Raw genomic sequence first — 13,910 nt, 5'->3', positions numbered from 1 at the left:
CTCAAGGGGAAGGGGTGGATTCTGTGGGGAGTGGGAACACACAGACTGGCAGTGGGGCAGAGTCTGGGGAGCACAGCGTGCGCGGTGCTTGGGAAATCCTGACACGGAACACTTCTTACATTTTAAAAAACCTAAGGAAATTCCCAGGGGACCAGGCTGGGGGGTGGGCTTTGTTAAACTGGAATTAAGACTGGAAAAATCTAGCAGTGACTTTCGTGAATGTTCTCCAAAAACACCAATCTTGAACAGCCTGGAAATTAGGTTACACGTACATAAAATAAAAAAAAAGAAATGAGCAAGTCTGCAAATGTACAAGTGAGGTCATTCAACCAACCCTAACCCCGCCCTAGAATGGGGCACCATCAGCCCCCCGGCTTCTTATGTTCACCCACCGTCTAACTAGGGGAGTGACATAGGAAGGGCTGAATCTTGGAGTGACAGAGCAATTCATCTCCCTTAGGGAGCAGCTTCCCCTCGTGGGGGATAGGAGGTGGCACTAACCCCAGATGGAGTCACGCTGATTTGCTAGGGAGATGGGCCCCATTTCCCTAGCAGATCTGTACCCCTCCCCTGACTCATAATAAAGCAATGGGAGGCCCTCAGCCTCTGTTGATAGAGTCAGTTCTCCCAGAAGCACAAGCACAGATAAGGGCCAGGCACCCCCTGCACCGCAGGGCCCGCACCATCCCCAGCACAGAGCCCGCATGCACCTGAGCACATGGTAGCATAGGGACACGCATCCCCCAAACCAGCAAGTCTCCCACAACGGCCACCGAGAGTTGGGTTCCATTTCATGCTGTTTTATGTAAAATTTTCAAGGGCATTTAGCAGGGGTGCAAAGGGCCAGAGCAACAATCCCGAAGACCAAAGCAGCGTGTATCTACAAAGCAGGTCCCGCTTGGGCAGCAGCAGGATAGGCCTCACACGGCCAATGCAGCTCCCACTGCCCCGCAGGGACCGCCCCCGCAAGGGGAGAGCAGTCTCCACTGTCCACTCACTCACTGGCCAACAAGGGAGCCAATTACTGTCCACTGTAACATGGTCCCTTATCCACTGTAACTGGACCCTCTACTCATTTCACACGGGGCTGCCGGATGGTAACATCTCTGGCACTACTGAGCCGGGACAGACTGGAGCCCTGACCTCTCGTAAAGGGCTCCGTGCCCCACCCAGGCCATCCCACAGAGTAAGGGCTGCAGGATTAAGGCCCTGAGGAAACTGGGGGATGAAATAGGATCCCAGGAGCTGCAGCAAATAGAAGCCCCGTCCCCGTCCCGTTGCACGCCTTGGAGGTCTGCTGGAAGGAAGGCTGAAACTGTGGCGTCACCAGCTGGAGGGCAGGCCGCATAGCCACTGTGGGAACAACCTCTCCACCAGCTCTGAATCCCCTGGCCCAGCTGCCAAACCTCCGCAAAACACGTGCTCCGGAGCAATGCCCCAGGCGGAGCGGTTTCACGCGGGTCCATTGCATTGCAACCCCTGGAACCCGAGAGACCTGGCTTGGGGGTGCGGGTCAGAGAGGTTATTTTTACGTGTAGAACGAGCTAGTGAGTGGCCGGTGAATTTCTCCGATGCTAGAAGGAAATGAAAGGAAAGCTCTGAAAACTCCATCCCAGCCTCTGGCTTTCATCCTCTCCTCCTGCTCACGGCCTCCCCAGCTCCCTGACAGGCTCAGAAGTGCTGAGGGCGGGCTTCCTGCAGAAGGGAGGGGCAGAGGCCTCCCCATATGCCGGCTTCTTCGGGTACGAACACACCCAGACCTGCAATCCAACCCCCACCTTCCTCTCCCCAGGTGCCACTTGTATCGGAACAATCTCACCGCGTCTCCTCGGAACACACACCACAGTTCTGCCTAGGCCAGGGGAGCGCGGGTGGGATTAACTGGTGACCAGATTGCTTTTCTCTCCTCCACCCCAGCCCATCTCTCCATTCTGTGGGTATTTGCTGCGGTTAACTCGACTGATTGGCACCTGGGCATACACACCTGGGCTAGCCTATTCAGGTGCGAGCTTCCCCACTGCAAAGCCCTACCCAAGCTACCGGTACTGCTGCACTCCTCCATGTGTCGCTAGGACTGCTGGGAGCACATCCCATGGCGCTAAGCCCTGCAGTGAGCTGAGCCCCCCTGGGATTCCTTCCCAGGGAATTGGGGGAGAACTTGTCTGTTCTGGGCAGACCAGCAGAACTGTGGGAAGGCACTGGAGGACTATCAGCACTCCAGCGGGTTAGCCTGCACCCACGCTGGGCTTCAGCCAATACCCCAGAATAGGCCAGCTAGCCCGGGTGCATAGCACTCCTATGCTCAGATGAGAGGGTTGTGCGTGTGGACAGGAGCAAGCTTGGGGCAACCCCTCAGGAAGAGCCTGAGTTCACTCTGCAGGGGAGACAAGCCCTGTGCTTCTGTTACTCCCCTGCTGCTCCCAGCCAGGGGTCACTTGCTCAAGAGCAGGGGGTCATGGGCAGGTTTCACCCACACCAAAACCTACTGAGAAATGCCAGTCTCCAGAGAGCAGCTCGGTTCCTTCACGTAAAATCCCCAGATTTGCCACGTCGGCCACCAACTCAGTTTCTCCTTGGCCTTTTGGCCAAGATCAGACACACTTTCACACGAAGGTGTGATACGCTGCCTATTGAGGCCTAGAGCCTGCCCCAGCCCCCTTTCAAGAGACACCTTCATCTCTGATCTTTACAATGTGCTGTTCCTAAGAGAACTATCAGCCCAGCTGCTAGGGGGAAGAGACAGACATGTCCTTGTTCCACCAGGACATGGACAAGAAATCAGCCAGTACTGAGCAGCTGGGAAAACAATATTTAGAGCAACATTTTCAGAAGTGGTGGCTGATTTTGGCTGCCAAGCCGAGTTCCCATCTCTTGCAATTTTACAAAATTTGCAACATTTGGTGATTTCCTTAAAGCCCCAGCTCCTGGAGTCATGGGATTATGTTGGGATCTCAATTTGAATTTCAAAAATAATTTCTAGCCCTTCCTGGTTGCGGAGAAAAGCTGGAAAATGTGACCCCAAAAGGCTAAAACCAAAACCTCCCCCCATTTATTTGTTTATTAAAATCTCATGATTTGGGGAGCCTGATTCTTGATTTTTGAACGACTTGGCCGAGCTATGCTGCAGCGTGACATCCCCTGGGCCTGAATTTCAAAGATGGTGAGCATCCACGTTCCCACTGACTCCATTGTGGAATCTGGGCCTCGGGTGCGTGAGGCTGGGCACCCAAACACAGGGGCCACTTCTGAAAACACTGGCCTAATTTGTGTAATTAGGAACCAAAATGTACCTATTTCGAGCTAATGCAGCTATGTCTGTTTAAATACAGGATCTCTGACCATCTCTCTCCCCCTTCCCATGTTGCTCATGTTAAACTGTAAATGCTTTGGCTGTGTGTTCATGCAGCATTGAGACCTGGATACAGGCACCTTTTGGTGCTAGCACAATATAACAATGATAGAAGGTGTGCTCGGGGCCCACTCAGCAAGAGCCCTGACTGCATTGGCATTCGATGCCAGCCAGGCGCTACTCTAATAAGTGGCATTCCTCCTCTCAGACCTCCCGCTCCTTCCGCATTGAACCGGTTCTCTAGCGGGCATTGGAATAAAACCATCCCGTTGTCTGCATAAGCCGCTCGAGACCAGTGCACGTGAGCTGCCCTTCTGACAAGCCAGTATGCCCAGGTTTCCTGAGCAACCCTACCACAACACACCACCACGGGCAGGCAGGTACAACCCAACAGTCGCCAGCCTGAATACACTGTACAGCTCCGAGCACGCCCTGCGAGAACACTCATACAATCGCAACACCAGTACTTCTCAGCACACTGACCCCACCAAACCAGTCTGGGGGGCTCAGAGCTCGTGAGCAACCCTACAATAACACACCAGCGTGAGTGCAAGGGGAGATCAGCGTGCAGCAGGGGGGAAGTCTGGATGTCAAGGACACTTAGGGTGACCAGACAGCAAATGTGAAAAATCGGGACGGGGGGGGGATGCGGGGGGGTAATAGGAGCCTACATAAGAAAGAGACCCCAAAATCGGGGCTGTCCCTATGCAAACGGGACAGCTGGTCGCCCTAGGGATAGGAGTTCTCAGAAGTCACCTACTACAGGACAGGCCCAACAAAGAAAATAACAGAACGCCACTAGCCGTCACCTTCAGCCCCCAACTAAAACCCCTCCAACGCATTATTAAGGATCTACAACCTATCCTGAAGGACGACCCAACACTCTCACAAATCTTGGGAGACAGGCCAGTCCTTGCCTACAGACAGCCCCCCAACCTGAAGCAAATACTCACCAACAACCACATACCACACAACAGAACCACTAACCCAGGAACCTATCCTTGCAACAAAGCCCGTTGCCAGCTGTGCCCACATATCTATTCAGGGGACACCATCATAGGGCCTAATCACATCAGCCACCCTATCAGAGGCTCGTTCACCTGCACATCCACCAATGTGATATATGCCATCATGTGCCAGCAATCCCCTTCTGCCATGTACATTGGTCAAACTGGACAGTCTCTACGTAAAAGAGTAAATGGACACAAATCAGATGTCAAGAATTATAACATTCATAAACCAGTCGGAGAACACTTCAATCTCTCTGGTCACGCAATCACAGACATGAAGGTCGCTATCTTACAACAAAAAAACTTCAAATCCAGACTCCAGCGAGAAACTGCAGAATTGGAATTCATTTGCAAATTGGATACTATTAATTTAGGCTTGAATAGAGACTGGGAGTGGCTAAGTCATTATGCAAGGTAGCCTATTTCCCCTTGTTTTTTCCTACCCCCCCTCCCCCCAAGACGTTCTGGTTAAACTTGGATTTATGCTGGAAATGGCCCACCTTGATTATCACACACATTGTAAGGAGAGTGGTCAGTTTGGATGAGCTATTACCAGCAGGAGAGTGGGGTGGGAGGAGGTATTGTTTCATGGTCTCTGTGTATATAATGTCTTCTGCAGTTTCCATCCGATGAAGTGAGCGGTAGCTCACGAAAGCTCATGCTCAAATAAATGGGTTAGTCTCTAAGGCGCTGCAAGTCCTCCTGTTCTTTTTGGGAATACAGACTAACACGGCTGCTCCTCTGAAACACAGGTCGGTTCTTTGGCGGTGAGAAGCGGCCAACTCTGAACCTCCCCCGCCCCCTAGGGCCCGGCCCATGCTGCTGCATTGAGAACGAGGCTGCAGCAGCCCCACGTGCGCCTCCCCATCCCATGCTATAGGGCCCTAGCCGGCGCTTTCGCCGCAGTGCCTCACGGGAGTCGTAGTCCCTGGAGCGGCGCCGCACGCCCTCGGCCCGACGTTCCTTCCCCCCTCCCCCAACGCCCCTTTGAGGTCTGCCCGGCGCAAGGCTCGACGGGAGTCGTAGTTCCGAGCACCCCTGGGGCGCGGCGGGTGCACGCTGGGAACTGTAGTTCCACGGGCTCTCGGCGCCGCGGCGGCCCCCAGGAGCCGAGCGCGGCCGGACTCCATCTCCCAGGGGGCAGCGCGGCGGGGCTGTGGCTCCCCGGCCGGTCCTGGACTCTTGGCCCTTGGAGCCCTCCTGGGCGTCGGGAGCGGGGCGGTTCCTCCCAGGCCCGCGTGAGTCTCCCAGCAAGGGGCCCAGCCCCACCCCCACGTGGGAGCCGGGCCCCCCGCCCCGGGCTAACGGGGGCCCCCCCCCGTGCTCTCCTTGCAGTCGCGGCGCCCCTGCCCGGCACCATGGACGCCCTGCCCGTCACCTCCGGGGAGCTGCTCTGCCTGGCCTCCAGCCTGGCCGTCTCCGGCCTCTTCTATTACCTGCACCGGAAGAAGGCCAAAGCGCTGGCTCGGATCCAGGTACCTGGGGTTCCCCGGCCCTGCCCCCGGCGCGCCCCCCAATCGCTGCCCACTTTAGCAGCTGTCCAGGTGCCCGAACAGGGCAAGGGGGGGGACCCTGCTGCCCGCCCCGCAGGGCTCAGCCACGGGGCCCACAGATCCCAGCCTGCAGCGCGCCGCCCCCGGGGTCACCGTCCAGCGCAGCCCCGGCTCTGGCCGCCCTGTTTGCACCCCCGTGCCAGGAATCCGGCCAGGTGCGCTGCGTCGCCGTCTCCTGCACCCCTCGGGGGCCCTGGCCGGGCCGGGCGCACTTGTATCTTTCTAGAACTTGGTTTTGAGTTGAGCTGGCCTGGCTGGCCACTGCGTGCTGGGACCCGTAGTCTCCAAAGTGCATGCGGCTGCTGGGTGTGACAGTCCCCGTGGGCCGGGTCTCCCTGTTAAAAGAGAAGGATGGACAGACCCGTATGGTGGGATTTGGCAGGTCACGTCTGCCCCGATCTCTCAGTCTAGACCCCTCTGCAGTTCTGCTGGCAGGATTCCTCACTCCCCACCTGCACATCTGGGAAAGGAGTCTGTGCCAGCCTATGCTTCACCAGCTATGCCTGGCACAGGGCCCGCTGCACAGGGTGGGTCTGATGTGCCCACTCCTGCGTGAATCGTACGGGCAGAGACGCGGCCAGTGGCTAAATGTAGCAGAGCCCCACAAGTGCTAGAATTGGATGGTGGCAGTCAGCTTTGCAGAAAGATGAGACTCCAGGAAGGGGCCCTTTTCCCCTGCAACATGCCCTAATCCTCTTGTCCCCAGGGCCTCTCTAGTGCCACCTTTCCACAGCCTGCAGAGTAACGTGGTTCAAGTGAACCGATGTCCCAGTGCAAAGCCTGGGGGCCGAAGACATTCCAGGGACGAGGGAGGTACCCACTGGTCTCTGGAGGTGGGGCACAACCAGGCATGGGCAGAGTGGGTGTTTCCCCCCAACAGGAGCTGAGTGGCAGCTCACTGAGATTGAAAGTGGCCAAGGCTCAGTCATGTCTGGTTTCTCCTTCTGCAGGACGCCCCGAAGCTTCAGGTAGATGATGGTCTGCCTGACCTGCTATCTGCCACCAGTGGCCAGTGCCTGCATTATGTTGCCTTAGAAGGTAAGATCCCTGCACGTTTATCCAGCTTGGTGCACCGGGGCCCATCTCTCAGTGACTTTCACAGCAGCAGCATGCCGTCTCCTGGTGGGTTTGGAATCCCCATTCTAGTAACTGGGGAATTACAGTCGCTGATAGGGCCCGTCTGCAGAGCAACATGTGGGTGGCCATTCAGAAACCCCTCCTGGGATGTCCTACTTGGGCCCCAGAGGGGAGACCCGCCCCTTGCTGAATCAGCTGAATTTTTGGAGGGGGAGGGGGACTCCTAGTTAAGCAGCTATAGCTCTCCCAACCCACTAGTCTAACCTAGTCTCCTACAGGGCTGTGCTGGATTATAGCACCAGGGACCTTATGGGAATTTTCGACAGCTCTGGGAGCTGGAGATGCTCCATGAACCAGCATGAGCCTCACAGGGATCACACCCCCCACCACATTATCCATCTCTTTTCCACAGGGCTTGTCCTGCCAGCAAAAGCAGCTCTGTCCAGCCAGCATCATGAGAAGCTGCAGGGAGTGATCCAGAAACTAGTTCTGAAGGAGCATCGACTGATCTGGAACAGCCTGGCCCGGAGTTGGTGAGTGGTCATTATGGCAGATCCAGGAGGGAGGGATGGGCTAACAGTTGGGAAGAGAGGGGCACCAGCTGCAGGCAGTGTGGGGGAGCACAGGGGGCCAGCAGATCTGCGGTGCCTGGCAGAGCTGCCCTATGGGAGGTTCCCTTCTTGCAGTGGAGACAGTGTCCTCTGCAGGCCTGGGTTGGTTTGGATTCATTCTACCTGGGCTGGGGACTCAGCTACATCAGAGGCCCACAGACTGTGCCCCAGGGCCACTCACTAGTGGGGTAAGGTAGGAGAGCAAGGTTAGCCTGTGGGGTGAGGGCAGACAAGGATCTAGGGCCGTTGGAGTCCCGTTGGAGTGTCACCGGCTCAGCTGTTGTGCTCTTGATTGGTTGCAGGAATGAAAGTGAGCGGGTGGTTTCGGAGCAGGTGTACACAGTGCCCTTTGCCCTGGCATCCCCCAGTGCTGAGGCAGTGACACAGGTGAGCGTAGAGAGCCCCTTACGGGCTGTCCGGCTGCCCCTGGAGACTGTGTATGAGCACTTCCAGCACCCAACCCACGGCTTCAAAGACCTGATCAGTCACTACCTGAGCGGGGAGAAGCCCAAGGGCCTCCTGGAGACAGAGGAGATGCTGCAAGTGGGGGCAAGCCTGACTGGCATCGGGGAGCTGGCCCTGCACCCAGATGGGACCCTCCACCTGCAGCCCCCATCTGATGGGTCCGACTACTTCCTGCACCTGGGGGACTGGCAGACGCTGCTGGCAGAGATGGAGTCAGTGAGCAGCTTCTGGAAGGGGGCAGCAGTGCTGTGCGGCTTGACAGGCATGGCGGTGATCCTGTACGCCCTCTGCCGGGCCTATCAGCAGCGCCGGCACAAGCAGGAGCAGGAGGAGCAGCGGCGGCAGTTTGAGGCCCTGTGGGGCAACGGGGACACGGTGACTGAGTCTGGGGAGGGTGCGTCGGAGGACACATGTATCATCTGCCTGACACGGCCCCGCGAGTGCGTCCTGCTATGCTGTGGCCATGTCTGTTGCTGCTTCCGCTGCTACAAAGCCCTGCCTAGCCACACCTGCCCCATCTGCAGGAGCCCCATAGACAGGGTAGTGCCCCTCTATCAGGCCTGAGGGGGAGAAGGGACTTCAAACGGTACCAGGGCAAGAGCAGTGGAGTTCCTGACACTAGGCAACACCACTGTGCCCGTAAAACCCCAGCAGCTTGGGGGGCAAGCCACAAGTGTGTGGTGGCTTGGGATGTGAGCTCACAACCGTAGGGTTTGGGGGGGGGGAGGGGAGGGTTCTGCAAGCTTCGCCTCCTAAGCTGGGTTTGGGGGTGTGCTCATGATCCCTCTCTTCAGTGATTGGAGCATGTGGCCTGAATTAGCATCACTGAGCACGAAGCTCTTGCTGAGTTTCCCCCCGCTCACCCAAGCCTCATAGCGTGTCTGTTCCCAGCCCTGCTAGGAGAGTCTGATGGGCACAGGGCAGCTATTGAGCTGATATGCCAAGAGGTGTGTGTCAGTGAGGGGGAGGAGAAATAGAGCCACCCCTGCCCCAGCCATGTGGGAGTTTGAAGGGGGACCCTGTTGCGTGGAGCTGCATGGCTGAGTTGGAGAGGCGTTTGTGCTCTCGCTGATTTCCTCAGAGTCCCGCCCTGGGCCTGGCCTTCTCAGTGCTGACCCCAGGAGGAGGCCAACTGGAGCCCAGCAGGCCTGTGGTGCAATGCTCCATCAGCGGCCCGGGATGCAGTTGGAACACAGCGGTTTTGCTCCTGCGAAAGGGCCATGTTTTACACTAGAGTTTATTTTTCTAGCACGTCTTTGTCACTGCTGTCCAGCTACCGCGCTGGGGAGAGGCCAGCAGAGGCTGGGCGGGAGAGACGGGAGGCTCAAGGTAGTTTGGGGCTGTGGGTTTGAGGGCAGAGAGGATCCAGCTGAGGGGACAACATGCATTGCACAACTGAACAGTCAGGGTTGGTCCGATTTCCTCTGGGTAGGCCCATGCAGCATGTTACACAGGCAGCAGCAGTCTCTGGTGTGCGTGCGGGGGGATGTGAGTCTTTCCCTCATGGTCTCCTACATGAGGGTATTGAACTACAGAGGCTTCCCCTGTGAGTGAAGACCAGCAGCCAGGGCCCTGTGCCCTCCTCTCCGTCCAACTCTTGCACCCCCTTCACGCCCACATGTGGGAGTTTGAGGCAGTGCCAAAGCGTGGGAGGGTGGGTTGCAGCAGCCGTGGCTCCTGATTGCAGGAGGAGGACAGCCCTCTGCTTCCCTGCTTAAGCTGGAGGACGAAAGGAGCCACCGTGGAGGCCTACCCAAGGATTGGGGTGGGTTATGTTGGCCGCCCCCATTAAAGTGCTGGTGGAAGTCTGCCTGAAATCTGCAGAGCTCCTGCAAGCCCTGGGCTACCTGGCTGGAGTGCTGCCTTCCTGCCCAGCTCCCAGGACATGCCATAGCTGCAAGGGGGGGGGGGACGGGACGGGACACACGACTCACTGAATCAGTGTTGGTCATTATTTATAAAGAGAAGGATCAGAGACTGGGTTTGTGTCTTTCTTTAAGCCACACATTAGTAAAAGAATGGGCTAACTTTGAAGAGGGGTCTGGGGGGGGACGTAGCTGCTGCATGGATCACCTAGACAGGCCCAAGGGGAGAAATGCTCTACCACAGAGCAGGACTTTCTCAGGGTTGCTCTCTCAGGAGGTGAGTGACTCATTACAGATCATTGTACTCACCCTGCCCCACTTACTAGCTGGTTTTCAAGCTCCAGCCCCACAGGTACAAAACAATTCAACAGCCCCAGGCAACATAGGAATGCAGATGAAACCCCAGTGGGAGGGAAGATCCCCATAAGTACTTACCGGCAGGCAGGGAGGGGGGGAGATGCAGTCTGTTACAAAATGGCTACTGTAGGAGTGCAGTAGTTTGGCTGGCCCATATTTAAAGGGCCAGTCTCAGAAAGGCATGCTGGGAAAACAGCTCCTCTCAAAGGTGTGGAAACTTAGGGCATGTCTTTACTGCACAGTTACCCTGAGTGCTTAGTGCCTGGGTTAGCCTAGCCCAGCTGTGAGCATCCCCACCCCAAAGCCCTTCCCCATGGTACTGTGGCCTCAGTGTTTCTGCACTCACCTGTGTGTGGCTGGGGGCAGAGCCACGGGTCTTTGTGTTGAGTTTCTCCAGGACTCTGTTCCAGCCAACAGCAGGAGACCTTGGCTTCCCTTAGAGGGTGTTTGTGGGAAGGCACTGGAGGACATCAATACGAGTACTTTTGCCTTCATTCTCACTGCAAAGCAGGCAGATTCCAGCCCAAATTCAACCAGGGCCCTGGGCTCTAACCCCCCCTGCTCCCCAGCTGTGTAAATGCCTGGACTCAAAGCCCCACCAACCCTGAGTCAGGGTTGGTTTTTTTTGAGCAGGGGAGGGAGAAGAGGGGTGTTGGGCTAAAACACAAGTCAGAGCCTGGGATTACTGGTGTCGACTTGCCCTTAGCAGAGAGCAGGTAGTCACTGGGGATGGTGCTGCTGGGGAAGCTTGTTGCTGTTCCATCGCACTCCTTCCCCAACCCCCACCTTTGCATAGTGATTATTTCCTTGGGCCCCCTCCCCCTACATAAGCTCCCCTTCCCCTGGGTTATCTGTCCTCCAGGGGCTGGGGGGTCCCAAGGGCTCCCCACTCTGTGGCTGCGCAGGTGGAGGGATGAGTCACATGCAAAAGGCCAGGGTCTGTGACAATGCTGCTGGGCCCTGCTTGTTACTAGCCGCCTACTCAGTCACCTCCCAGCGGTGAGTCTCAAAACCCCACCCCACCTGCAACTGCAAACATCGTCTGGGCACCTGAGGCTGGAATGTAGCTGCCTTCCTGGAGCAGTACAGAGGGAGAGGGTGGCTCCCGCGGCCACAAACCCCACGTTCCAGGCTCCCTGTGGGGGCAGGGGGCTGGCATAGAGTGGACTCCCACCCTGTCCTGTCGGTGGAGGAGCGATTGGAAAATGGACCTGGCCCAAACGCTGGCGTGTGCTGGGACTCAGTGATGGGTAGCGGCTGGTGCCGCGAACATAGATCTCAGCTGCTAAATCCAGCCTGGACACTTCCACGCCTTCTCCCGCCCCGTGCGTGGGATCGTGCTGAGGGCCTGCAGGAATGAACGAAGGTTTTTGCTCTGCGCTTTGGCACTGCAATGCGCTCGTGGCAGTCTTGATTGCCGAAGCACCCCTGGCTGCCTCCAGCAGGGGGTGTGCGGGGACAGCGTTTGCAGAGGGATGGCGGGAGGCGCGGTGCAGTGGGCCTAGAGTTGGATTCGTAGGGACATGGTCTTCAGCCACTGCAGAGGCAGAGGAAAAAAAGAAAAAAAAAAGACAGGGAATCTGAGGATGGGGCCCCCCCGAGCGTAGGGCGAGCCACGCAGAGCAAGAACTGTTCACCTAGAGCAGGGCTGTGGCCGTGAGCCCCTCTCTAAAGGTGCCGGCCACTCGACTGTTGTGAGCAGCCGGGTCCTGTCCTGTTGTGGGCCCCTAGAGCAGGGGAACCCCAATGATCCCCCAGCCTAAGGCCCTGCCTGCTGAGAGTTGCTATAGCAAAGGAGAGCAGGGGTGGTTTCTCTGCGGTAGTGGGCACATGGGGGGGGGGGGACGTGTCTCATTGCTGAGGCAGGCAGGGAAGTGGCAGCTCCCTCCCCTGTCCTGACTGGGGGGGCATGACCCCTCTGCCATTGAGCATGGCCAGCCTGCTGGCCGCTTACCCCAAACTCCCTGCGCAGCTAACTCCCCCTGCTGCTGGCGAGCAGCGATGGGACAAAAGCCACGTGGGCCAGCAGCGGGGCCCGGCCCTGCCGCCACCAAAGGAGGTGAAAGAACTGGAGCAAGGTTTGGAAAAGCCAAGCGGGCTCTTCCTGTCGCTATGGCAACCCCACACCATCCTTCTCCACCGCTGTTCCTGCTCACATGCTCCGGTTGCCTTGGAAACCCATCCCAGCGTGTTTGGCATCTCTGGAGTTCGTCGTTTATTTTCATAACATGGAGACACCTGGGAGGGAGGGAGATGGGCCAGCCATGGCCCTGAGCTCAATGACAGCAGGCCCAGCCAAAGCACCCAGCTGCAGAGCACGTGACGAGGCGCCAAGGTGCCGTTACGGAGCCATAGCCTGGTGTTGGCCCTGAGATGGGTGTGGCTGCTCCTGGGGCTGGTTCCTGAAAGGCAACAGCTTTATGGTGTTGCCCACTCTCACAATTGGTGATTTGTTCCTTAAAGCCCCAGCTCCCAGAGTCACATGAGCATGGGAGAATCTCAGCTTTTAAGTTGCTCGGCCCCCCCGGGTGCAGACAAAACAAACAAACTTGAAAACATGATACCACTGGGTCTGGGAAGGCAATGAACACAAGAATGGCCCTACTGGGTCAGACCAAAGGTCCATCTAGACCAGTATCCTGTCTTCCAACAGTGGCCAATGCCAGGTGCCCCAGAGAGAATGAACAGAACAGGTAATCAAGTGATCCATCCCCTGTCGCCAATTCTGAGCTTCTGGCAAAGAGGCTAGGGACACCATCCCTGCCCATCCTGGCTAATAGCCAATGGTGGACCTATCCTCCGTGAATTTTCTTCTTTTTTCTTCTGAATTAGTTCTTTTTTGAACCCAGTTGTGGTATTGGCCTTCACAACATCCTCTGGCAAGGAGTTCCACAGGTTGACTGTGCATTCTGTGAAGAAATACTTCTGTTTAAAACCTGCTGCCTATTAATTTCATTTGGTGACACCTAATTCTTGTGTTATGAGAAGTAGTAAACAAGACTTCCTTATCTACTTTCTCTATACCAGTCATGATTTTATAGACCACAATCATATCTCCCTTTAGTCATCTCTTTTCCAAGATGAAAAGTCCCAGTCTTCTTAATCTCTCCTCATATGGCAGCCATTCCATACCCCTAATAATTTTTGTTGCCCTTTTCTGAATCTTTTCCAATTCCAATATATCTCTTTTGAGATGGGGCGCCCACATCTGCACGCAGTATTCAAGATGTGGGCGTACCATGGATTTATATAGAGGCAATATGATATTTTCTCTCCTATTTTCTATCCCCTTCTTAATTATTCCCAGCGTTCTGATCGCTTTTTTGACTGCCACTGCACATTGAGTGGATGTTTTCAGAGAACTATCCACAATGACCCCAAGATTGCTTTCTTGAGTGGTAACAGCTAATTTCGCCTCCGTCATTTTATATGTATAATGAAAGAGCCCAACGTTGCTTATTGATTTAAAGTCTCATAGGTTTGTGGGTTTTTTTGTTTTGGCCAATCTGGTCATTTTTTCAGGCCTGATAATTTTAAGGCAGGGAGGCTGGTAGGCCTCCCTTTAGAATGCTGTAAATCATTTGTGGAAAGCTGTTACAACTGACTCCTGAAAATAGCCCAAG

The 13,910-nt window shown here is 56.1% G+C and overlaps 1 protein-coding gene across 1 annotated transcript; it reads left to right on the top strand.

The window, feature by feature from the left end:
• Window positions 1-5,543: 5,543 nt before the first annotated feature.
• LOC144270441 (mitochondrial ubiquitin ligase activator of nfkb 1-A-like) lies at window positions 5,544-10,040 on the top strand. Its single transcript, XM_077826914.1, has 4 exons — window positions 5,544-5,834; window positions 6,863-6,950; window positions 7,402-7,522; window positions 7,903-10,040. Exons 1-4 carry the CDS (start codon window positions 5,718-5,720, stop codon window positions 8,627-8,629), a joined length of 1,053 nt encoding a protein of 350 aa, XP_077683040.1. The 5' UTR covers window positions 5,544-5,717; the 3' UTR covers window positions 8,630-10,040.
• The last annotated feature ends 3,870 nt before the right edge of the window (window positions 10,041-13,910 follow it).

Source organism: Eretmochelys imbricata, chromosome 9 (assembly GCF_965152235.1).
Source record: "Eretmochelys imbricata isolate rEreImb1 chromosome 9, rEreImb1.hap1, whole genome shotgun sequence".
In the NCBI taxonomy this organism is placed as follows: domain Eukaryota; kingdom Metazoa; phylum Chordata; order Testudines; family Cheloniidae; genus Eretmochelys; species Eretmochelys imbricata.
The sequence above is the reverse complement of the archived record's forward strand: the minus strand, read 5'-3'. Positions and strand labels throughout refer to the sequence as shown.